This window comes from Bos javanicus, chromosome 8, assembly GCF_032452875.1.
Source record: "Bos javanicus breed banteng chromosome 8, ARS-OSU_banteng_1.0, whole genome shotgun sequence".
NCBI classification, from domain to species: Eukaryota; Metazoa; Chordata; class Mammalia; order Artiodactyla; family Bovidae; genus Bos; species Bos javanicus.
In genome coordinates, this window is record NC_083875.1 from 111,328,902 (window position 1) to 111,354,681 (window position 25,780).

A 25,780-nucleotide genomic window follows, 5' to 3' on the forward strand; every position below is an offset into this window, starting at 1 on the left:
CTGGGCGGGTGTGATGGGCTCTTGTCTGGACAGATGAAGGAGAAAGATGGAAGGAACAGTGTGAGCGAGGGACAGTGTGAGGGAGAGGAAGGAGCTGGGAACAGAGCACGGCGAAGGGAGAAGGGCCTGGAGACCAGGTGACGCCTCCGTTGTGCAGGCCCTCAGGGGCCTTGGTTAGGGTTTGGAGTTTTATCTAGACCCCTGGGGAGGCACGGAGGTTTTAAAGTAGGGGAGAGTTTTGCCCCAATTTCAGGATTGGAACCCTTGAAAGAGACAGTCGCCAAGTCCCGCCCTGAGGAGCCCCGAGGCTGTAATTTTTGGCTTTTCCACACCGTGGCGTCCTGACACTGCACCTCAGGATGAGGCTTGGTGTCGGCAGTCCTGGAAATGAGCCCTTTCCAGCGTTCTCTGGGCTCCTTGCGTGTTTTCATTGTCGAGCTTCTGCATTGGAGAGCGGAGGTGAATCAAACCTGGGGGCCCTGGGAGATCCAGACTCCTGCTGGTTGTTGCCTGGGGCCCCGGGAGCCTCAGAGGGCTTCCCCGCCGAGTCTAGCGCTCTGCTGAGGGGTTGGCAAGGGAAGCAAAGGAGGCAAGTCCAGGCAAGGAAGGTGCACGTGCGAAAGCTCAGCCCCCTGGGGGTACCTCTGTGTTTGGGAGCTAGTGGGCAGAGTGGCTAAAGAGACTTTGAGTGCAGGGTCCTGACCCTCTGGATGCCAGGAGCCACGGCAGGTCTTGAGCTGAGGAGTTGCTTGAGCAATGAGATGTGAGGTCAGTTGGTGGGATGCAGAGGGGGTTGGAAAGAACGAATGTCACTGGGCGCAGCCTCGTCCCTCCCACCCACCTACATGCGCAGTAAATCGCTCCGGGCTGGTTTCTTTCCTGTCCTGTCGGTTGGTTCCCCCATTGGGCAGCCCTCCTCCGTTGTTTCACTGGGGTTTGGTTACAACCTGAACTCCAGAGGCCAACAAGTCCGAGCAGTACTCTAGCTCTGACTTGCTCTGTGCCCCTTGACACACCCCCCTCAGTCCCAGTTTCCTCATCTGTGAAATGGGAATGACAGTAGGGTTGCTGAGGATTAATAATGGGGACGTGAAGTCCTAAGCACATGCCTGGTACCTGGTGATGGCTTCGTTATCCTTCCTTCCTTGTTGGTAGGTAATGGCCGAGTCCATGTCATCATCCATCCCTCTGTGACCATAAATCTGTAATTTGAACTGGAAACAAGGTGTCCCCGGAAGCCCTGAAAGAGGCCTCTAGTGGGACCCCGAGTGGTTTGGAAAAGCCTTTACGTTTCCCCACCGGGGTCTGGACCAGGGCTCGGCTGTCTTTTAGCCCCAGGACTCAGCTCAAGGCTGGCCTATCCCGGTTCTCTTAAATACTAAACAAACACACAAAAGTTTTAATTAATTAAAAATAGTCATGAACCTTGGGCATCAACCTAGCAGCACCTTCATCTTATGATTGAGGAATCTGGGGCCCAGAGAGGGACGGTGACCCTTCCAAGGTCATCCAGCCTTTCAGTGGCAGGCCTAGACCTCACTCAAGTATTTATTGCAATTCTAATTTTTAAATGCCAGTCATTATTAACTTTAAAAAAACCCCAAGTCAACTGGGAAAGGGGTAACAGTGGCATGAGCATTTGAGGGTAGGGGTTACCCCGAGACAATTCTGGGGAGCATCCAGGCTGGAAGGGCCCCAGTGATACCATGTTCAACCTCCCAGTTTACATTTGGGGGAACTGAGGCCCAGAGAGGGGTAGTGGCTTGCTCTGGGTCCCCCGAGAGCAGAAAGCAGAAGAGCAGTCACAGGCCCACTGCCGTCATCTGCCGTGGGTGGGCGGCTCTTCCCCTCAGCCCACCGCCTCATGTTTAAGAGAGAGAGTTAGAACATGCGCAGTGGTCTCCCGAGGAAGTTTGGGGTTTTAATCGTGTCAGTGAGAAGGACCATTTCCGGAACCGTGCGTGCCCCGGTGGTGCCTGTGGAGTTGGGCCTGGCACAGCTATTTCAGACCAAACCGCAGGGCCCTATTTATAGGCCGATGCGATTAGGTTGGTGTGGTTGGGAGAGGCTCGCCTGTCCTCTGCCCAGCCCAGCCATGGTGAAGGAAGAGTCCCTCAGGGGCGACTCTGACCCGTGGGTGAGTAGCTGGGGGTCTAGGTTGTCCCCAAAGCCTGCTTGAAAGAAGGACTCCAGGGTTCCCCATGCGGACTCCCCATTCAGCCGCTGGCCAGGCCCCGTGCAGAGATGAAACCGGCTCCAAGCCTGTTCTCTCTGGGCTGAAAAGATCCTCCCCTGCCTCAGAGCAGGCCAGGACCTCTCGCAGCCAGGCCGCGCACCCCAGGCCCGCCTAGCCAGCGTTTGCATTGTGCTGTGGGGGCCACACCTCTGAGCCTTTGCTTCTGCTGTTCCTGCCCCCTGTCTGCAGGCTCCCTGCTCCCCAGAGACAAACACCCACTCTGTTCACCCGCCGTGGCCCCGCTGCTCCCGTGCTCCTCCCGGCTGGTTCTTTAGGCCCTGGGCGCTTCCTGCCTTGTGTTCCTGCTGCTGAGGAACCCCCAAGCTCATGTGTATACCCCACGGGGCCAGGAAGTCCTGAGGCAGAGCCTGACACAGGGAGAAGAGGGAGAAAGCCCGGTGTGGTCGGGCCCCTCCTGGGCCATTCACCTGTCTCGTGTAGATGAGGCACTGTCTACATGCCGTGCTACCCAGGAGGTATTTTTAAAAGGTGCGTAGGAGTGAGAGCCAGACTTTGAAATCAGATGGTCCTGGGTTCCAGACTCTGCTTTGCACTTCTTAACTGTGTCACCTTGGGCTGACCCTTTCTGAGCCTCTGTTTCCCCGTCTGTAAAATGGGCATGTGCTAGCCTTGGGAAGCATTGTCAACAAGACAGAGCTGAGAAGGACTGGCCATGCTGTCTGGCCCATTTTGAGTCTTCTGTGTGCTGCAGTGAGTGCTGTTTATTCAGGGGGCCAGGGAAGTGCCCTCTCTAGGGCTCAGTGGGCTTGGGGTCCAGGCGTCCAGCTCCACCCTGTGTTCTCCTCCCCTCCCTTGCTTAGCCTCCTGGGCCTATTCTGTTCCCCAGATCTGGGAGGCTTTGTTTGGGGATTGTTTTGGCTAAGAAGTTTCCTCTGTGGTGCCACTGGATGACTCAGAGGCCTGAGTCACCAGGAGGCTGGGGGCCGGGGAGGAATGGAGTGGGCGGAGGAGGGAAGGAGAGAAGGAACCAGGAAGGGACCTCCATTCCCGCCCAGGCCCTCCCCAGCTCAATGGGCAGAGCTGGCAGCTCCCCGGCGCTGCCTGGCCTCAGTTTCCCCCAGAGTGAGAGGTGCTGGGCGTTGATGAGTGGTTCCCAGTGTGGGCCGAGACTCAGATCCCAGGTTCCTGAGCCCCACCCGTAGCCATAGCCTCCGAGGCTGGGCGTGGGGCCTGGGAATCCAAGTTCTCAGGAGCTCCCTGGGTGATTCGGCTGCACACCTGCTCTGCGGAGGTGTCTGGGAACCAGGGAGCCCAAGGCTGCTTGCCCCTGGGCCTCAGAGGGGCTGCTCAGCCACTGCTTGGCCGTCTCCGCTCACAGAGAGAGCACTTTTCTTGCTGAATGTCTTGGCAGAATGGTGCCTGGAAAGCACATGGGTTTTAAGCAAACAAACCGGCTTTCTGAAGTACAATTTACATCAGTTGCTGGAGTAAGTAGACAGATAACTTACATACATGTAATCTACCAGTTTGAATTAATTCAGTGATTTTTAGTAAACTTTCAGACTTATGCCAAAGTCATCACAAGACATCCAGTTCAAGCACATTTTCATTACCCCTCATCTCCCCTAAAAGGAGCCTGTGCCTGCCGGCTGGCACACTGCACACCCACCCCCTAATCCCTCAGTGGTCTCCTTTCTGTCTCTCAGGATGCACGGACCTGCGTGCCACTCCCAGCTTCACCCTTTTCTGGCTGTGTGACCTCCTGCAGCTTATCGCCCCTCTCTGAGCCTTTGATTTTTCCCCCTGTTAGAGGGGGAGGTATAGCCTCCTTGTAGCTGTTGTTTGAGTACTCTTACCTGGAAAATCCCATGGATGGAGGAGCCTGGTAGGCTGCAGTCCATGGGGTCGCTAAGAGTCGGACACGACTGAGCGACTTCACTTTCACTTTTCACCTTCATGCATTGGAGAAGGAAATGGCAACCCACTCCAGTGTTCTTGCCTGGAGAATCCCAGGGACCGGGGGAGCCTGGTGGGCCACCGTCTATGGGGTCGCACTGAGTCGGACACGACTGAAACAACTTAGCAGCAGCAGTAGCAGCAGCAGTGTGATCAGAGTGTCTGATGAGTGGTAGGTGCTGGGGTCGTGAGAGCCTGGCAGGTAGCACACACGATGTGATACTGACACCTGGAAGACTCGTCACAAATCAGCAGACGCCCGGAAGACTCATTACAAGTCAGCAGACACCCGGTAGACTCACTGTGTCTCAGACACTGGGCTCAGCCCCAGAATTGCTGTGTCTCCTTCAGTCCCCACAGCATGTAGTGGGTGAGTGTTAATACCATTTCTGTTTCATAGCCAGGGAAACTGAGGCACCGAGAAGGGGCGTGGCTTGTCATGGTCGTGGAGGTAACGGGGTAGGGCTGGGAGCCTGTCCTGGACCTTCACACGTGGGGGTCACACAGCAAGGGACACAGTGCATGGAGCCAGGACAGGGTTAAGGGCACAGCTCTCCAGGGGCCGGGGCTCAGGACAGTGGATGTGACGGTGAAAATGTCGTAGATAGATAGTACAGGTCTTTCTTGACTCACTATGGGGTTGCATCCCAATAAGCTGAAAAAATCTCAAGTTTATCAATGCATTTCATTGATACACTTTTCCAGTCATACACTTTTCCTATCTTACCTTCATACCTCATAGCCTAGCCTACCTTATATGTGTTGAGAACACTTACACTAGTCTACAGTTGGGCAAAATCTAACAGGAAGACTCTTTTTAAATGTCGTCCCACAAAATTTATTGAATGCTGTACTGTCAATGAACAATAGAATGGTTGTCTGGGTGCAGAATGGTTGTAAGCCTACCGGTTGTTGCCCTTGGGATCGTGTAGCCGACTGGGAAATATCGCTGGCCCAGGAAAGATCAAAACTCCAAGTACGATTTCTACTGAACTTGTATTGCTTTCGAACCATCCTAAAGTCAGGAAATCGTGAAGTTGGACCGTTGCAAGTCGGGGACCAGCTGTGCAGAGTCCCTCATACGGCAGACGTGGCATGATGCGGGGGGCGTGATCCAACGTGTGAGTGACGTGGGACACGGCAGGAGGACCGTGCCCCCCGGGTGCACAGGCAGGACACGTGTGAGGAGCACAAGGCTAGGCATGTGATGCCAGGACAAGATCCCCAGGGTGGGTGTGGGGTTTGATGCTTGGCAGTAGGGTCCCTTTCTCAGAGCACCGCCCCCGGGGCCCCAGCATGCAGTGGCTGGAGCCGTTATTTTCCTCTCACAAAGGCCTGTCTGTTTTTATTTTTCCCTCCTCTTCTGCCAAAGAGTGGGAGTGTCCCAGAGGAGCGGGGGCCCAGGGCAACTACCCTCCCCCGCCCGCCTCCCTCTCCCACCCCCCCCACCCCCCCCACCCCCCCGCCGGCCCACCATCCCACCAGCTCAGACCGCGGTCAAGGCTTGGGGCCAAGTCCTTGGCTCTGGCAGAGCCTGCCAGCCCCCCAGTTCCCCGCTGTCAGAGGCAGCTGGGAGCCCCTGGTGGCTGGGCCAGAGGAGAGTAATTTTCCTCTAAGCCGCCCCCACTCCTGTCCCCCTCCCTGGCTGCGGCTGCAGGCTGTGAGCCTCTGGTTCAGGGCTTAGGGGAGAGGGAGCCCCGCCCCTACGGAGGTGCAGGAGCCGATCCCGCCCTGCCAGCTGTTGTCAGAGTGCAGGGAGGAGGCTGCAGCTCACAGGCTTGCATTTCTGGAACCCTCCCGGCATCTGGCGCTCACTCCCTTATCGCGTCTCATCTGCACAAGCTCCCCAAGAGCCCGATGAGAAGACTGAGGCTCAGAAAGCCAAAGAGCCGGCCCGAGGTCTCACAGTCAGAAGCAGAGCTGAAAAAAAAAAAAAAAAGCAGAGCTGAGGCTAGACCCCTGCTCCCCTGGCTGCAGGAAGCTGAGGATGAAGAGGCAGGAGGTGTCGCAGAGGGTGTCGAGGATAGCGTGCGGGGACTAGGGGATGCGGCTGTACATGTGGACATGTACATGTGGACAAGAACATGTGGACACCGGGTCCCAGAGGGCCTTAGGAGCCAAGCTTAGGAGTCCTGACTTCTTTCAGTTTGCACTGGGCTACGGAAAGGTCTTGAGTCGGGAATGGTGTGATCTCTGTGGATAATGGAGAGTTGGAGGCACCGAGGAAGCTGGTGCAGTGGTTCCACAGGGGAGATGGGGACCCTGAACCAGGACAGCGTCTGAGAGGCCGATGGGGAAATGAGTGTGAATGGGGAGCGCGGAGGGGCTTAAGCATCCCTGCTCTGGCCTCAGCCCTGACTCTGGAGTGTCCCAGAGGGTTCTGGAAGCTCTCAGGAGGGGTACCTAGAAGATGAGGCGGGTGATTAGGCAGATACCCAGATGGAGGTGAGGCCCGAAGCACCCCTGGGGAGAGGAGGCCACACCCATTCCGGCAGAGGCCACGCCCATTCCGGCAGAGGCCTCGCCCATTCCGGAGTTCTATCACGTGCCAAGCCCTGTGCTCTGTGGACTGGATTTCATTAATTCTTCCAGCTGGCGATGCTTATTTTCTGAGCTGGGAAAGGAACACAAGCATTCCAGTCTTATAGCTCTGTTTATGTTTGAGAGGGGGAAAGGACGTTTTTAAAAAGCTTTATTAAAATGAAAGGGATTAGCAAGGATAAAATATATCTTTGAATCTCCGGTAGCTCTATTGTAGTTCAGCGTCTGAGATAAATTGCAAAGGATTTCTAACCACGCTATACTGGTGTCAAGTTCTGGTAGGCCTGGGGGATAATCTGGCTATTCTGTACCCAAGGACCCAGGCTCAGAAAGGTTGAATCACTTTGCCCAGGGTCACCTAAGTGGTAAGAGACAGGGCTGGGATTGAGCCCTTGTTCCTTGGGGTGGGAGCAGACCAGAGGAGGGGGGGAGCATCATGAAGAGATTTGTGGAAGGGGTGGGAGGCAAAGTGGGCTCTTTAAGTGCTGGCTGGAGACCCTCTCCTGAGACGTGTCCCTGTCCTTGGCACAAGCTGCGCCTCCAGGTCTCCGAGCCTTGGCGGGGACCCTCCAGCCCTCCACTGCGTTGGAGGCAAGGATGCAGTGATGAAAGTCAAGGCTGGGTATGGGAGGCCAGTGGGCATGTTTGCAGGGGTTGTTGTGGTTGTTGAGCACCTGCTGTGTACCAGGAGCTCCTTCAGTTTTCCCAGACGACCCCCAGGGTAGGACTTACCAACCCATTTTATAGAGGAGGAAATTGAAACGCTCAAAAGGGCCATTTGCCCAAGTGCCCCCCGAGGTAGGGATTCTAGCTCCGCCCATGCTCAACCTGGACATTATCTTGTTTTCCTCCTGGATGGGAGTTTGCACAGCCCTCACCCTGCTGGTCATTCTTGGTACCCTGAACGGGCCGAGGCTCCCCTCGCTGTTCTGGGTTCTGTACTGTCTCCTCTGTCCCCTTTATGATTCTCAGAAGTTCTGCCTGCAGAGTGCAAACTGGTGCCTCGAGGGTGGGCTCCCGCCGTTGCTGGCTGTGAGGGGCTTTGGGACAGAGAAAGGCTCCATTTGGAGCTTGCGGCAGGAGGGACTTGTCACCGTCCTCTGAGGTCCTGACACTGTGGTTCCCATCGTGGTGATTATCGGCCTAGGGAGCTGCTGAAGGATGAACATGATCCCCAGACAGACGAGGGGGTGGGGTGGGGAGGCGGCATGGGGGCGGAGGGGCGGGTGGGTAGGGAACCTTGCTTGACCAGAGGCACAAACATATTTTGCCTCTTGCTGTTCCTTTCAGAATCTTATTAACGTTCCAGGGCTCGAAGGGTCTTTAGGGATGGGCTGGTTTGCTTATCACTTGTGTCTCCTTGGCTGGGCCACCACTGGGCCGCTCCTTATCTCTTTGGAGAAGGGGGAGGATACTGGCATTTTTGAACCTCTGTCTTATGTCAGGCATGATCCTGGAATCTTCCACATTTATGGTCTCGTTCAACCCTCAATAAAATTCATTTTGTTTACTTATTTGCTATGCTAGGTCTTAGTTGCAGCCTGTAGGATCTAGTTCCTCAATCAGAGACTGAACCTGGCCCCCTGCACTGGGAGCACAGCGTCTTACCCACTGGACCACCAGGGAGATCCTTCCGCTCACCTTTTAAAAAGACATTTTAACCCTGATTTTATACATAAGGAACTTGAGGGTCAGAGAGAGATTAACAGGGGCTTCCTAAGCCCCCAGCAAACAACCACCACAGCTTTCTCTGTACGTGCGTGCTGTGCTGAGCCCCAAACCTTTTACTTTATAAAACTCTTGCAGCAACCCCAGCAAGAAGCTAGTCTAATCCCATTTTACAGATGAGGAAATTGAGGCACAGAGAGCAGAAGCCACACAGCTGGAAGTGGTAGATCAGGGATTTATACCCAGATTTTCCTGGCGGGGAGCTCTTTCCACAGTCACACAGACTGTTTTTCTTCCTGCCGGGAAGCCCTTCCCCTCTGCAGCAGGGCGCTGCCTCCTGCGGCTCTTGCTGCTCCTGGCTCTGGTTGGGGCCCCATAGGCCCTGCCGCCCTGGGAGTTGGCAGGTGAGGCTGCGTCCCCCATCCTGCCCTGGTCCTGCTTCACGGTGCCTGGAGTTGGGCCTCCTCGTCCTGCCGCCGATGTGTGCTTGTGCCTGGACTCCCCTGTCGGTGGGCCGTGGGGTCCTGGGGCAGCTAGGGGACAGTTGTTCGCAGCTGTTTGCAGCCTCCCAGGGCTGCTGCCTCCCCCGAGAAGGGGAGACGGACTTTAAAGGGGATCCTGGCAGGCAGGGCTCTGGCTCACACCCGTGGCCAGATCTGGCTGCTCCCAGGGCATGGGGTCAGGAAGTGGCGGGGCTAGTCCTTTCTGAACGTCCTGTCCTGGCTCTCAGCATTAGGTGGGGTAGCCTCCGGAAGCTGGGAAAAAGCCAGTGGCTTGGAGCCCTGGGAGAGGCGGCCTCTTGGAGGTGGCTTCAGCCAAGCCTCACTGGCCATCTCCCCAACAGCTGTCTTCACCCGGAATGGACGGAGCCAGGGCAGAGGTCCAGCTGGCCCTTCCCGGGGGCCTTGTCATGTCGTGGGCTCAGGCCTCGGCTCTGGCCTGGGAACGGAGACCTCTGCCCCGCGTGGTGCTCACTAAGTGACTCTTGAGAAGTTACACTCTTGCTCTTGGGGTCATAGTCTGCAAAGAGAGAATGGACTATTTAACATTGCCACAAATAAGCCCTACTCTGTGCTACTTGCTCCAGAGCTCCCAACCACCCTACAACTGGGCAGTCTGTCCCTTTCTACAAGTGAGTGACCCAGCACTCAGAGAGGGAAAGCAACTTGCTCTGGGTCACACAGCCCAGACCCAAGCTCCAGAATCTCACTGTGAAATCTGTAACCTTTCTCCGGGACCACTAACTGCTCACACGTGGTGTGTACACGCTGAGAGGCCTCTGTGCAAAGAAGCCAGCTCACACACGGGGCACTGACTCGGAGCTCAGTCTGTGCTGTGTGTCAGGCCTTGGCCCTCCTCACTGCCCTGCGAGCTTCCCATTTTACAGATTTGGAAACTGAGGCCCTGACCACAGGCGCTGAGTCTCCCAGATTCTGAAACACATGTTCTTTCGGGTCCCCAGGGCTCCCTATGCTGAGGCCCTGTCCAGTTTTACCGGGTTTCATAACTGGCTTCTCTGTTTACTGACTGTTGTCCTATTTAACAAAACCCTGGCCAGCAGGGCGGGTATTCCCAGGAGGACCCAGAACCCAGCCGTGAGCCAGAAAGCAAACAAGCTCCGAAAAAGACAGCTGCTCGTGAGTGGCCGGCTGCCTGAGAATCAAGAACAACAGTGTTTGGTGTGAAGAGAAGAGAGCAGGGTGGTGTCTTCCAGGAGTGGCCAAGACCTTTTGTACACTGTGGCCGGGAGCGGAGGGTGAGGCTGCCTCCTCCCGGCGCGGGTAGCGGCCTTGGGAGGCCCACGGAGACATGGAGGCTAGCCTGAGGTCTCCAAGGGAGCAGGGCCAAAGCTGGTGGCGGGCGGTGGCCGTCCTGTGTCGAACTGCAGGGGAGGGATGTGGTTGGATGCTGGAAACTGCCTACTATGCGGAGCGCTAGGCAGGAGCCAGAAACACCTGAGATCAGAGGGCGAGGGGTCTCTTGCGGTTCAGAGAGGGCAGGGGCTAAGGCGTGCTCACGTAGTGACTGGTGGCAGAGCAGGCTGCTCCCGGCACAGGGGGCCATGCCGTCCTGCGTGCCCTGTACACCCTGGGAGTGGCACAGAGTGTAGACGCCACGGTTCGCCCTCCGCCCAGAGGCTGCAGCCCGGGGACCTTCCTGGTCGTGCCTCTGTCCTGGGTGCTCTCAGGTGCAGGGCTGGAGGGCTTTCCTGGGCTGCCCTCTGCAGCCGGGGAGGTGCGGCAGACGCCACCCCAGAGAGTCCGGGCTGCTAGGCTTGGCTTGGGCTTGCCTGGGTCAGCAGCTGCATCCCTTCACCTGTAATAGGTACTGCTGTTCCCTTGCTGCCCAGGCGGGATGGTGCTGGGGGCCCTGCCTGAACCCCAGATGGAGTCTGGGCGCTGGAGCCAGCCAGACTTGAGCTTGAATCCCAGGAGCGCCTCTTTCCAGCTGAAGGCCCCTGAGCCAAGTGCCTGGAACTCCCTGAATCTCCGCTTCCTGGTCGCTGTGAAGAGACTCAGGCTCGGAGCCCACCTCCTCTCCTTCCTGTCTTCTCCTAGAGACATGCAGACCCAGAGGTGCGGAGGCACGCAGCTACTAGTGATGCTGGGCCCGCCTTGTGTAGGGCGGGGGCTCTGCACTGTCTGCTTCAGAAGGACCTGTGGAGGCGCCCTGGACAAGTGTCCCCATTTTACAGGTGGGAACTTTGAGGCCCAGAGACCTGTAGGTTCCCGATGTGGTCGCAGAGCCAGGATCTGGGGGATGCTGGGGCCGAGAACGAGAGTTCTCGGGGTCGGAGCTGCAGGGCCTGGCCGTTCTTTTCCGTATGGAGACCTGAAGGGCAGGTGAGGACGGTGATATGCCCAAAGTCACCCGGGAAGCCAGCAGCAGAGGCAAGCCTGGCACGGGGTGGGGAGCTCCTCCCTCCTACTCAGAGATTTTTCTTTTGCACTTAAGCTCTCCCCGCTCTTGTGAACCCGTACATTCCCTTCCAGGCAGGGAGCCCAGGGGCTGTGGTCCCATCACAGTCTCTGCACATCACTGCCCTGCAGTGAGAGTTTCCAGGCTGTGGATGCCCCGAGGGCAGGGGCCAGGGCCTGTTCCGCGGGTCTCCAGTGCCAGGGACCCAGGCTTCAGAGCTGTGTGACAGGCACAGCTGCAGGGGCCTTTGTGATCATTAACCTGGGGTCAGTGACCCTGGCTGGTGGGCTGTGACCCCTGGGACCAAGGCCGAGCCACACCAGCCCTCTGTTAATCACCAGCTGAGCAGAAGGGACTGCTTGGCTGGGCTGGTTGCCGGCTTAGGTTCACTTGGGGTGGGGGTTGGGGGTGGCTGGGGATGACAAGGAAATTTCCTCTTCCTGCTGGTTTGAATTTTCCAAATTGTCTAATGAGCAGATATTACTGTATCTGTTTTTAAGGTATTATTCCTAGATCAGTCTGTAATTGAAAAAAAACTACATCGGAGAAACACTTGTAAATAGTTTCAAAGCCTATAGCACATTGAAAAATTTTTTCACACAAGTATACTGAGGTGTAATACAGATACCATTAACAATTCACCCATTGTAAGCAGACAGTGTTATGATTTTTAGCACCTTTTTCGGTTGGGTAATCATCACTATAATCCAGTGTTGGAATGTTTTCATCGCCCTAAAGTGTTCGCTCATGCCAGCTGCCGTGATGTGGGTGCCTAACCCCGAATTCTTCATCTCTTTCAAACAAACTGACTTGACAGTTTGGTGTTTACTCTCTTGATTTTCTTAAGGAGAAAGTATATGCACAAACAGACACCCTTATAAAACAGAAGAGAGGAGCCACCGTAGAGTCGCTGTACAATTTGCTGTCTTGCAGTTTGGGATCAGGCCATGTTCATTGACTGCCTACTGTGTGCTGGGCACGGCCTGCGCTGGCTCATTCTTTTTGCACAGCCTCGGAGTGGCCCATTGTCTGGCGGCTCCATGATTTATTTAACCAGGACCTTTGGGTCCTTTCCACATTTCTTCCAGCAATGCTTCAGTGGACCTCCTCGCACGTATATTTCTGTGTCCCTCTGTAAGTCTTCCTGAAGGAAATGGCTCTGTCGTCACACTGCGTGTCTTGAATTTGTATAGATGTCAGTTGCTCTCCAGAGAGGGGAAACTGGGTTATGCTTCCATCAGGCGCGTATGAGAACAGTGGGGTTATATCATCCTCCAAATGCCTAGGGAGAGGGAAGGGGCTCTCTGAGTTCAGGCCAGAAACATCCAGTGCAGGCTCTGCAGGCCCAGGACTAGACATACAGCCTTGAGAAGTCAGGCACCTCTTGTGGGTCCCCACGGACACTAAGATAAAATGCAGACTCTTCCGGGATTTCCCTGGTGGGCCAGTGGTTTAGAAGTCACCTGCCACTGCAGGGGAGACAGGTTGGATCCCTGGTCTGGGAAGATGCCACAGGCCGCAGGGCAGCTGAGCCTGGGCGCCACGACTCTTGAGCCTGTGCTGTAGCATCCATGCTCTGCAATGAGAGAAGCCCCTGCGAGGAGAAGCCTGCACGTTGCAATGAAGAGGAGCCCCTGTTTGCTGCAACTAGAGAAAGCCCACTTGCAGTAATGAATACCCGGCGTAGCCAAAAATAAGGAAATAAATAAAACAAAAAACAGGCTCTCTGAGAAACTCTTCACCCATACCCATATACATCTTAAAACCTTTCCGAGTCCTGAGCGTGGCCCACGGGCCCCCGTGGCCTCTGCCGCCCTCTCGAGCCTCGTCTCTTCCTGTCCGGGGTTTCAGGCGGGACCCCTGTCGGGCACTGCGGGGGCCTGCGCTTGCTTGCCCTTTGCCCATGCTGTCCCCTCCCCTGGACGCCTCTCTTCTCAATCGCCCTCCTCCCTGTCCTTCAAGGCCCAGGTCATAAGTGCCTTTGTCCGTGAAGCCTTCTTATAATCCCTGCAGTCTGATTTATCTCCTCTGTGTGTGTTCCTTTAGCCCTTTATCTGACCCACAGTCCCCCTTAAATGGGAGGAAGTTGTGTGTGATGGAGGGCAAACTTCAGCCTGATTAGACAGAAGCTGGGCTCCAGGAGGAGCTGGGACGGATGACTGGAGCTCGCGGGGAAGGAGGACAGGAACTCCCATTTACTCACTGGCAGACCAGGCCATTTTCACACACACAGACGGATTGGATTCTCAGCAACCACTTTATACCCATTTACTAGATGAGGAGACTGAGGCAGAGAGGAAGAAAGTAGCTTACAGTGGAGCTGGGCGTCAAGCCCAGGTCTCCAGCTCCTTTTTTCTCTGTCATTGCATTTCCCTGTTACTGAGAAAGGAGGAGATGTGGAATGCAAAGGGAACTAGGAAACAGAGAAATTGAGTCCAGCAGAGTAGTGGGAGGGTGGGAAGAGGGGTTGTTGAAGGTGGGAAGCAGGCCTGGGTGAGTCTGAATAGCACTTATAACCCAATGACTGTAAGTCTCCAGGAGAATAAAGGATGGGAAGGGAGCCTGGGCAAAGGGGAGGAGGCTCGAATCCTTGTCTTCCCCAAAGAGAACCATAGATGGGATCTAAAACTGAAAACACAAGAGCAAAAACAAAACAAACAACCCCCCACCCCACCCCCAAACCCCAAACAACAAAGGCTGGTTACCTACGACATGAAGGCAGACCACTAAACCATCAGCTGAAGGAGGAAGCTAGATGTGGGTTGGTTGCCTGGAGGTACAAGTAAGTGGGGTTGAGGTGAAACTTTGTATAAATGAAGTGACTTGTAAGTTTTGATTAAAAACAAACTTTTAACAAATAACTTTTAGACTTCCCTGGTGGTCCAGTGGTTAAGAATCCACCTGCCAAGGCAGGGGGTGGTCAGGGAAGACATCATATGCCTTGGGGCAAGGAAGCCGGTGGGCCACAACTGCTGAAGCCCTATGCCCCGCAGCCTGTGTTCCGCAGGAAGAGAAGGCACCACAGAGAGAAGCCCGTGCCCCACAACTGGAGCATATCCCCTGCTTGCTGCAACCCTAGAAAGCTCCGGTGCATCGAGCTGCAACCACAAGGACCCACCCCACTCCAGTACTCTTGCCTGGAGAATCCCATGGACAGAGGAGCCTGGTGGGCTGCAGTCCATGGGGTCTCTAAGAGTCGGACACGACTGAGCAACTTCACTTTCCCTTTTCCCTTTTATGCACTGGAGAAGGAAATGGCAACCCACTCCAGTGTTCTTGCCTGGAGAATCCCAGGGACAGGGGAGCCTGGTGGGCTGCCGTCTATGGGGTCGCACAGAGTTGGACACGACTGAAGCGACTTAGCAGCAGCAGCAGCAAAGCCTGCAGTCCCAGAAGTGGAGAGATCTGCTCGCCCCTCTCTGTCCGGCTTGCTCAAGGGTCCAGTGAAGGTCAGCCCCCTGACCCGTGTCCGCAGCTGGTGACAGCCACGTGCTGCCTAAGCAGGCCATCCACCCGGACCACCTGGGCCGGTCTTGACTTTAATTTCCTAGTTGTGTGCACATTGCTTGACGGTTCTAAGCTGTTTCCACCTGTTTAGAATGGGGCTGTGAATAGTACCCAGTCCATAAAGGATGTTCATGTGATGCTGAAAACCTTCAATATCTCTTAGTTAGCTCCTGTGATTTTTTGCTGGAGATGTTAGGGGTGGAGGGGGGGGGGGTCCTGCGTGGATCACACAGGAAGCCAAGCTGGGTGGATCCCTGCCGTTCATGCGTGTGTCCATTTAGTGTGCACTGAATTAGCACCTGCTGTATGCCAGGCCTTGTGCCTGGTCTCCACCCCGGAGCTGGAGTGAAGGGGCGTCCGCACCCGCACCCGTTGGGTTGGTCCCGGTGGGAGCCCCGATGTCTCTTAAAAAATCCAGGCCAGATTCCCGCCCCTCCCCGCCCGCGGGGGCCCAACCCGGCCCTCCGCCCTCCCAAACGGGGCGGTCTCTAGCTTGGGCGGAGTGGGCCGGGCGGCTACTTAAGGCCGGGGCGAGCCTGGCGGCCCCAGCCGCCCCCTGCCTGCCTCCCGGGTCTTCTGCCGCCGTCGCTGCCATGGCTGCGCATCGCTGCGCGCTGCTGGGCGCGCTGGTCCTGGCGCTGGGCCCGCTGTCGCAGCCGGCCCGCTTGGCCACCCCGGCGCTGCCGGGGGCGACCCAGGCACGGGCGCCGCAGGGGCGGGTGACCGAGGCGCGGGTGAGTGCCCGGGGGCCCCCGGAGTAATTCTTTATTGTAAGTTCTTGCAGATACAGCTCTAGGAAAAGGGGAGTAATTCAGGTCTAGAATGGAAAAACTGTTTTGTTGCTTTGTAAGTATCTCTTGCTGCTTCCGGGGCTCCGGTGGAGGGGGTGGGCGCCTCCGCCTTGGCTGTTTCCCTCCCAACAGGCTAACCTCACCTTGGCCGGATTTCTTCCCTCTGCGCTGCCTTCTGACTTCTTACCCATCTCTGCCTCCCGATTTCTCCTTCCCTCTGCCTCATTTCTCGCCTTCCCTCTGGGATTTCTCCTTTCATTTCAGAGTCTTCTTTCTCATCTGATTTCTCACAGGATTCCCCTCTTCCCTGGATTCCCTCCTCTTTCCTGTACCATCTCACCTTCGCCTGCTTCCCTTCGCCACTGGAATTTCTTCTCCCGTCTCTGATGCCACCTCTGCCTTGTCTGGTTTCTCCTCGCTCCAGTTGTTCTTCCTGTTCTCCACTCCGCTGCCTGAGTTCTCCCGTCTGGTTTTTTGACTTCTTCCACTAGATCCGGCCCGAGGTGGCCCGCACCTGCTGATTGCCCTCGTCTGACTCCCAGCTAACCATCCCGCTCCGCTCCGTTTCCAGCCCCGCGCATGGTCTGACCGCCTGTCCCCCGTTCTCCACCACCTTGTCTCCAGCAGGCTCCCGCAGACCCCGGCTGTGTCCTTTCGCCTTTTCCAAGAAATGGAATTTGGGGGTGGGGTGGGGTTTTAGGGGCAGGAGGGAGGAGGCAGACAGCGCAGGAGGCCGCCTGGGCTCAGCCGTCTAGGCCCTTCTTGGAGGTGTGATGGGGACGTGGATGGGGCGGAGGGGGAAAAGAGCCAAAGCAGACAGTCCCCTCACCTCTTGGGGCCTCAGTCTCCCGATCTGCAGGGTGGAGTTGGATAATGAACTCTGTGAGGACCCTTCTACTTCTCAGGGCCACCGAGGATGCTGGAAGGGTTTAAGCTGAGCCCCTGGCCACCCCCAGATTTACCATTGCCATCTGAGGGGTCTCCCCATGGTCCCAAAGCTCTTGGAGTCTGGGCCAGTTCCTGCTCTGTCATTTCCTGGCTGGGGGTCCCTGGCTTCACTCCTCCGTGCCTCAGCTGTTGCATCCAATTGGCACTAAGACAGGAAGGGAGAAGGGAGGGAGAGCCTTCTGTCCCCCATCACCAGGGAGATGAGAAGGAGCGAGAGACGCTGGCCAGGGCAGGGCTTGGAGCCTAAACTCTGCCCTGTGTGCTCACTCGTCGAGGGCGGGGTCCTAGGACGCGGTGGGGAGAGTCAGGCTCAAGTGAGGTACTCTTGGTGCTGGAAACCAGCCTCCCTCGTGCCCCAGGGTCTGTCCCCACTGTGGTCCCTGCCCTTGCTCAGGCTCTGCCCTGTCTCTTGCAGCCGGGCAGCATGGTGGTGGAACACCCCGAGTTCCTCAAGGCAGGGAAGGAGCCCGGCCTGCAGATCTGGCGTGTGGAGAAGTTCGACCTGGTTCCCGTGCCCCCCAACCTTTACGGAGACTTCTTCACAGGCGATGCCTATGTCATCCTGAAGACGGTGCAGCTGAGGAATGGGAACCTGCAGTATGACCTCCACTACTGGCTGGGTGAGATGGCCCCGCCCCAGCCCCTCTGCTTTAAAGCACAGACCTTTGAGACCTGGTCCCCAGGAAGCCCCGAAGGGAATTTAGCGATTACTGAGCATCAAGTGAGTGCCAGGCCCTTGGTTACGTGTTTCCAAGACTCTAGAGGCAGCCTCCCCAAGTTCAGATCCCAGCTCTGCCCTTTGGCAAGACATTCAGTGTCTCTGTAAATAGGATGTGATGATTGCACCGGACTCCCTTGTAGGACTGTTGTGAGGGTTAAACAGGTCACTATCTATGGACTCAGAGTGGGCGGTGGCTTAGAAATCCAGGACCCACCCTTTCCAGCCAGATTCTAGTTTGCCCTTCAGTCGGGAGCCTGAAGTCCCGCCGCGGCTCTTCTGTAAGTCCTGGCCCCTCCCTGTGCCTTGGTCTCTCTGATGCTCCCTGGCCTGACCTTGAGTGAGTGAGTGCTGGGAGGACTCTTAGAGACCTTGGAGTCAACTCCCGCCTCCTCCATTATACAGATGGATTCAGTGAGGCTCACGAGAGACAGGGCCTTTCCCGGCTTCTCCAGCCAGGCTCAGGCACTGCCAGGGGCTCCAGACGCCTCCTCTGTGGGCAGCTGGGGCCGCTGGCCGGGAGCCAGGCTCATGCCCTCTGACGTCCCGCAGGCAATGAATGCAGCCAGGACGAGAGCGGGGCAGCCGCCATCTTCACCGTGCAGCTGGACGACTACCTGAACGGCCGGGCTGTGCAGCACCGCGAGGTCCAGGGCTTCGAGTCGGCCACCTTCCTCGGCTACTTCAAGTCCGGCCTCAAGTACAAGGTGGGTGCTGGGCAGCGGGGACAGAGGCGCCAGTGGCCGGGCTCACTCCTGCCCGTCCACCTTTCAGGCTCGTGCGGGCGTGTAGGCAGACAGGCCAGAGCTCAGCCCGTGGAGCTGGCTAGCCCTGGCTTTGAGTTTCGGGCCCTTGCTAGCTGTGTGACCTTGGACAAATCACACGCCCTCTCTGAGCCTCTGGTCTCTTATTAAATTGAGAGAAGAAATTTTCGGTCACTCCACAAGGTGGACTCCTCGCCCCAGCAGTAAAAGGTGGGCCACAGGGGCCCTATGCCCTGTGTATAGCATTTGCCCTATGCAAACCTAGCATGCCCAGGGCTTGAGCCTGTATCCTTTAGTTCTGAGACCCTGCCAACAGAGGGGCCTATGTTCGATATTTGAAAGGGGACCCTCGATCCCATTCTCTTCCTGTTTGTTGAACTCTGAAGACTCTGAGCTCCAGCCCCTAGTCAGGTGGGGCTGAGCAGAGCCACGCTGGGAGCCCCAGGAGGCTGTTGCCAATATGCCCTGTGACTTCCGGCAGCCACTTGGCCTCCCTGAGCCTCCCTGTCCTCTTTGGTTACGTGACAGCCACTTGCACCTGCCCTCCAGGCCTGCGGAGAGGGTTTGGTGAAGGCAAGCTGGAAGATGCCGTGCATGGGGCCTGGCCTCTTGGAATGGGGTTCTCTTTGGTCAGCATAGGGAAGGGATCACAAGCTTTGATGGCCTTAACGTCAGAAGTCAGACCTCTTATTTTAAGGGAGGGAGGAGAAACTGAGGCACAGAGAGGTTAAGGAATGCTCCAGATCAAACAGCAAGTCAGCCTCCGAGCCAGGACTGGAGCCCACGTTTCCTGACTCCCAGCTTTTTCCCAGTACACCAATCTGCCTCTCGTGAGCAGGGGTCCAGGGTAGTATTAAGCCTCATCTATGCTGCTGATCGGAGAAGGCGATGGCACCCCACTCCAGTACTCTTGCCTGGAGAATCCCATGGACAGAGAAGCCTGGTGGGCTGCAGTCCATGGGGTCGCTAAGAGTCGGACACGACTGAGCTACTTCGCTTTCACTTTTCACTTGCATGCATTGGAGAAGGAAATGGCAACCCCCTCCAGTGTTCTTGCCTGGAGAATCCCAGGGACGGGGGAGCCTGGTGGGCTGCCGTCTATGGGGTCACACAGAGTTGGACACAACTGAAGTGACTTAGCAGCAGCAGCAGCACGCTGCTGATATGCTGTGTGACCTTAGAGAAGTCATTGTCCATCTCTGGGCCTCCAGTTCCTTCTTGTTAGCCGGGTGGTGATGCTGTCTGCCCAGCTGACATGCCAGGGATTAGATGATGGGAAAGCTCTAGAGATGGCAGAGGGCAGGGTGTGTCCTGGGAACTGGGCCTCAGCCCTGGGCTGGGTGAAGCTGGGCTGGATTCCCTGGAGCCTCCCAGCGCCCCCTGTCGGCCAGTTCCCCCCTCCCTAGAGCGCCTTCTACAGACCTGTCCAGCTCTACGTTTTCTGGAGTCTCCTCTGGGGCCCTGGTACCAGCAGAAGGAGAGAAGTTAGGAAGCCAGGCCCTGGATGGGGAGAAAGACCAGGACTTTTTGCAGCTCCTAGAGCAGAAGGTGGAAGGAGCACTTAACCAGGAGGCCGCCCTTCTGCCTGCTGCGTGCCTCCGCGTGGTCCTGGCACACGCTCCCTGTTCGTCCTTCCTTCCAGCAAGTACTTATCAGGCCCCTTGAGCAGCAGCGCCTGCTTCCTGGTGTTGCTGTGTGGACAGCAGCGACTTAACTTGTGGACAGACTAAGCGGCTTACGGAGCTGGTAAGCGATTGAGCTGGGATTTAAACCCAGATATGAAGGGGCTAGTTCAGAGAAACATTTGAAGACTCTCTGGTCTCTTATCTTAGCTCAGATGGAGCCCAGGAATTTACATGTTTAGCAAGTCTCCTCCCTGCTCTGGTGATTTTCCCAGGATGTTCTTGGACCCTACGTACTCTGAGGATGCTCTAGGGGAGGGGTTCCCAACCCCTCCTGCCTTTGGCTTCAGTCCTCAAAGGCCCTGCTTTTGGTGGGAACTTAAGGTCCACGGCCGGTCCTGTTTTCCCCTTCCCGCGAGTCCTCTGGTCGCCCCTGCCCTCGGCAGGCCCAGCCCAAGGCTCCCGGCCTGGCGCCCTCATCAATTATGGATCTCCAAGGAGCAGAGCTTGTTATGCAAGACTTGTTTCTGTGAAAGCCTGCTCCTCGAAGCCGGTTCTGTGCTCGGGGTGTGAGCAGGGGCAGGGAAGGGACGAGAGCCCCTAGATAGGGTTTTCCTAGGGCCCATCTTATCTTGTTCTGTGACCCTCAGATCCTTCAAATGCACTGTTTTTGATCCCTCCTCCTCTTTTTCTTTTTCCTCCTCCTCCTCTTTTTCTTTTTCCTCCTCCTCCTCTTGACTTTCGGATAGAACCCCAGAGACCCCAAGGAGCTGGGTTATCTGAAACCCTTTGTTCCAGCAGAGTCTGGGCTGGGCTGAGTCCTAGAAGCCCCTGACCCTGAGGAACACAGTGGGAAACCCACAGAATCCCTTGGGTCCTTCCTGTCCTCCCTCCTGTTTTTAGATAAGGAACCCAGAAATTAGAGGGTGGACGGGATCAGTGCCAGTCAATAGGTTTTTCTTTGTTTTATAAAGAGCTTAACATATTTTTAAAAGGTAGATTTTTATAGCTTTTACCTTTCTTCAGACTACAAGTATGATGCACGCTTATTGTAAAATGTCAAACATAGAAATAAGGCTTTTAGTAAGTAAAGTTGCCCATGATTCTACTCTTGGAGATATACACCAAATGGTATGTAATTTTTCTCTCTATATATGAACATATAGATGTATATATTTATATGTGTGTGTCTTCACTTTAATTTGGAAAGTAGCTTTTAAAAAGTATTCCATTAAGTTTTGTTCAAATAATTTGATGCCAATCTCTGTCCACTAATGATTAGACCACAGAAAGCAGCAATCAATCTTAAATATTAAAGTAAAAATAATAAAAAAATAGTAAAACTTTACAAAAACCCTTGCCCCTTATGCTTGGAGATTCACTAATGTCTCCTGGGAGCTTGCTTTTATTTTTGTATTAACTAATCTTTCCAAGTCTAATTTCCTAGATCAGTAAGATTAGAGGAGTTAATCAATCAGGAAATGCCTGTCCACACTCATTAGAAATCTGTATCTTTTAATTTATAAATTCATATACAGAATTTATTGGAGCTGAGATTTATGACATTGAACAACCCTTTTCCTTTTTTAAAAGAAAAGTTTTTAATTTTTTTGGACAAAAAATAGAAGACATGCTTGAACAAGTAAAATATTTTAGAGATGTATTAAAAAATGTTAAGGGTCTTTCTCTTCCCTCATTTTCCCATTTCCTCGTCTCTAAGGAATCCATGGAAATGGTCATTGTGTCCGTTCAGCACCTTTTGGAAAAGCTTTTCAGATCCACTGTCTCTTTACCTCCACATGTGGGGTCCCGGGGTGAGCACTGCCCATAGACACTCAGGAGGTCCTGGGCTGGTGGACCTGGGCAAGGCTGGTCCCAGGAAGGGCAAACTTGGGGGTAAAACTTCCACTAATTAGCTGGGACCCTGGGCATGGGGCTGGACCTCTTTGCACCTCAGTTTTCTTGCCTGAAAAGTGGGATGATGAGATTTGCGACCTCAGGAGTTTGTGGGGACCACATTGCATGTCCATGACGGAGGAGCCTGGCATGGACTTGGTAAGAGGCAACCTCCGCGGTCAATTCCAGATGAGCATGGGGCACTGAATCGTCTTCCCCAGCTGCCCTTCCTCACATGCTTCCCAGTTGGAAGGCCTCTGAAGCCAGGTGGAAAACAAGGCTCTGAGAAGGCCAAGGCGGTCCTGCTGAGCCCTACCAAGGGGGTGCTGTTGAAAGGCTTCATGCTGGTACCAAGAACGGACACCAGAGGGCGCTCCCACTCACAACAGGGAAAACGCGTTTCTACTTGACTCTGCTCAGGACAGTGTTCGTTCCTGCCTCCCATCCTGGATGACCCTGGTGACCTGGGCTCTAAGCAAACCTGCCGTTGGGGGAAAATGTGGACCTTACACATTCGTTTACACCCGGGTTTGAAAGCTAGCTCCACCACTTACTAGCTTTGAGATCTCAGGCAGGTCTCTCTGCTTCCGGCATCCGTTCTCTGCATCTGTAAGATGGTGATAATGACGCCTCCCTCACAGATGACTCCTGCAGAATGCCCGGCACAATGGCATTATCATGTCACAGCCAGTTCTGTGTTCCTTGCTGTGTGTAGATGTAATAGGAACCCAATCACACTCCGTTTGTCCCTTGCCCTCATGGACTCAGTGCAGCAAGTCAGACCTGGCTTTGCTCTGCAAGGTGAGGCGTCAGCAAGGGACCTGGGAGGGGAGGAGGGTGGCCACAGTTCCAGCCTTAGAGGCCCATGACGTGTGCAGCTTTGGAAACGGGAGACGGGGTCATACTCCGTAGCTTTGCCACGTGCTCACTGAGTGCCCTTGAGTAAGTCACTTCACTTCGCTGGTCTTCAGTATCAGTGCAGTTGAGTTTCATCGCTCAGTCATGTCTGACTCTTTGCGACCCCTTCTTCAGTATACTCGTGGGTGAAATGGGAAGCTTGTGAGCACCTTCTCTTCTCTGACTTGCCCTCCCTGGGGCTTGGGGCCGGTGAGCATCCAGGGCTGGGGACTGCTCATGAGGACACCCAGCCCACTTGACTTTCTCCCGTCCCGAGGGTAGTTGTTTTTTTTTGTCTTGCTGGGCGGGTTTTTGTGTAGTTGTGGCGCGTGGGCGTCTCATTCCGGGGCCTCTCCTGTCGCAGAGCACCGGCTCTAGAGCACCGGGGCTTCGTGTTTGCCGTGTGTGGGTTCAGCAGTTACGGCTCCCGGGCTCCAGAGCGCAGGCTCGATAGTTGTGGCCCCCGGGCTTAGCTGCCACCAGGCCTGTGGGTTCTTCCCAGACCAGGGATCAAACCCAGGCCTCCTGCATTGGCGGGCGGATTCTCCACCACTGAGCCACCAGGGAAGCCCCCACGGGCAGTTTTGACTGCTGCTGGGAAGCCTTCCTGAACTTCCCTGGGACCTGATGATGACTGCGGAGGGCGGCACAGCAAGGGCTTAGATCGCCGTTCCAGGAGGAGGAGGCCTGAGGCTCAGAGAGGGCAAGAGACTTCCCCAGAGTCCCCCAGCACTCCAGTGGCAGGGCAGGGACTTGGGCCTGAGGTCAGTGCTCTGTCCGTTACCCACAGCTGCCTCTGAAGGCACAGCTGGGTGGAACTCGCTGCAGCATCATGGGGGCGGGGGAGGGGGACAGTCTTGACTCTTCCTAGAGAGCCTTGAAGGATGGGAAAGATTTGAATGAGCGCTTCTTAAAGCGGGTTTTGCAGAACACTTGAGTTGCAGGCAGGATGTGAAAGAGAAAAGCAGTATCTTGACTCAAGGCAGGGAAGTGCTCTCTAAAACATGCCAAGCGAGTGTATTTACCGTTGGATTTCCCAGTGCCTTTATGATGCGGATGTGCGTTGTGTAACAGTCAGGGGGCAAGTGAAGGGCATGCCTTGTGCTTCCCTGATCAGGGAATCCTTTCCTTGCAGAATATCTTGGGGGATTAGCATTCCTTAGAACATTCCTTGGGGAATGCACGTTTTGAGAAGGGACTGTTTGTAGCATTTTGATCCAGGAAAGTGGGCCCCGGGGTCTTTGTTAGAGTATGAGATTCAAAAGGCTGGCAGCAAGGTGCAGAGGTGGGGTATCCGCTGGAAGTCCACTGGCGTGTGGGCCACTGTGCCCTTCAGATCATTCCTGTCTGTCCCCAGACCCTCTCCCCTGGACTAACGCTGTCTCCTTGACCCAACAGAAAGGAGGCGTGGCATCGGGATTCAAGCACGTGGTCCCCAACGAGGTGGTGGTGCAGAGACTCTTCCAGGTCAAAGGGCGGCGTGTGGTCCGTGCCACCGAGGTGCCTGTGTCCTGGGAGAGCTTCAACAACGGCGACTGCTTCATCCTGGACCTGGGCAACGTGAGTTCTGCCCTGCCCTTTCTCAGGGGCCACTGCAGTGCCCCAGGCTTGGCTTGGGGAGGTGGGCTCATCCACGTGAACAATGTGAAGACACAGTGGGGCGGGTCGCAGGGGCAGCTGGCCCTGTGCTGTGTATGAGTCAGACACACCCGCAGAGACTCAGGGGAGGTGTGCGTGGTGCAGAGAATCAGGCTCGTCAGGTACACGCGCAGAGACTGTGAACGGCCTCGGTGGTGTGTGGCCCCCGGGCATGTTGACATGCGCGTCTTGTGTATCTTTTATTCATGGTCACTCACTTGCACGTATATGGCGGGCGTGTTCAAAACCTATAGGCTCTTGAGATGTAGCCAATATGCTATAATAACTACAAACGGCGAATAGTCTTTAAAAGTAGTAAATCACTGTGTTGTGCCCCCGAGGCTTACATAGTGTTGTAAGTCAACTGTACCTCTATCAGAAAAAGCTATAAGCTCTTGCCAGCAGGTGTAGGCACGTCACCATGATGAATGTCTGCACGTGGAGACTTGGGTGTGTTGTTCAAGGACCCACGTATGTGCGTGTCACTGTGTAGTTGCACATGCTCACTTGTCTGTGGCTCACTTGTGTGGGTGAGTGTGGGGTGCACTTACCAGACCCACCTTATAGACGTGTGATGCTTTGTACATATCCTTCCCAAATCCACATATACGCATTCCTGCAGGAATCGTGGCCAGACGTTCTGTCCCCGGCCTCACGTATACAGGTGGTATACTGTCTATCGGAGAGGGAAAAGGCAGCCCACTGCAGTACGCTTGCCTGGGAAATCCCTGGGCAGAGGAGCATGGGGGTCGCAAAGGAGTTGGACGTGACCTAGCACCTTGACAGCAAACAGACACACACTGAGCATAAGCTTGTGATGAAAGTGTGACAGATGCACAGAAGAGCGTGTGAATTCTGCGTGTGCCGCTCGATGATCTGACGGAGTGGGCGTGCCCGTGTAGTTAACACCAGCTCAGGAAAGAGCACCGCCAGCCCTGGGAGGCCCCGTGTGGCCTCTTCTAGTCCCTTCCTCCCCATGGGTAACTCTCACCCCAGAGTTCCTCCACCAGCAGTTCCACCTGTTCCTGAACTTCATGTTCCTGGAACCTTTCCTCTTGCTGTCTGACTGGTTTTGCCCAACATTCTCTTTCCAAGGCCCATCCCTACTGCCGTTGCCTTTAGTTGTAGCTTGTTCCTTCTCCTTGTTACATACACTTTGCCGGTTTATCTGTTCTACTGTTGACGGACACTTGGGAGAGTTTGGGGCTCTTCCAAGGGATGCAACTCTGAGCCTTCTTGCACAAGCTTTATTTTAAAACAGGTACATAGTTTTATTGATACTAATATCAATTCATGGTTATTCTGCATGAATGAAAATCCACGGTAGAAAAAGAAAGAAAGGGAAATATCATCAGTTCAATGATTCTCAGCGATGATGGTGAGCTGTCTTGAGAGCAAGCAGTCTGAATCAGACACTGCATTCTTGCACATGTCTTTTGGTGGACATTTGCATGCATTACTGTTGGGTATTTTCCCAGGAGAGGGATGGCTGGGTTGTAGCATATTTGCATATGGAGCTTTAAAAAGGCACAGTCACGTGGTTTTCGAAAGTGGTTGGACCAGTTTCACTCCCATCCTCAGGCAGACATCTTTGTGCACATTCTGTAAGTAGGTGTACCTATGAAAAACACACGCCCGCAGCAGACCCTCACGTGCCCTGGTACACACACGTGACACCTGCTGTGCTTGGATGTGGGTGTGTGTGCTCCACCAGCCCT

At 55.2% G+C, this 25,780-nt stretch overlaps 1 protein-coding gene across 5 annotated transcripts in view; it reads left to right on the forward strand.

The window, feature by feature from the left end:
* Positions 1–25,780, forward strand: part of GSN (gelsolin) — a 61,235-nt gene that overhangs the window by 15,436 nt on the left and 20,019 nt on the right. For 2 of the 5 annotated variants that reach the window (XM_061426735.1, XM_061426732.1), the window contains 3 exons: positions 16,943–17,147; positions 17,798–17,952; positions 23,823–23,984. In XM_061426735.1, coding sequence (XP_061282719.1) covers positions 16,952–17,147; positions 17,798–17,952; positions 23,823–23,984 — 513 coding nt within the window. In that variant the 5' untranslated portion in view covers positions 16,943–16,951. Of the gene's footprint in view, positions 1–15,293; positions 15,523–15,563; positions 15,635–16,942; positions 17,148–17,797; positions 17,953–23,822; positions 23,985–25,780 lie in introns of those variants that run through there. The other 3 variants (XM_061426733.1, XM_061426734.1, XM_061426731.1) reach the window with 3 other exon arrangements.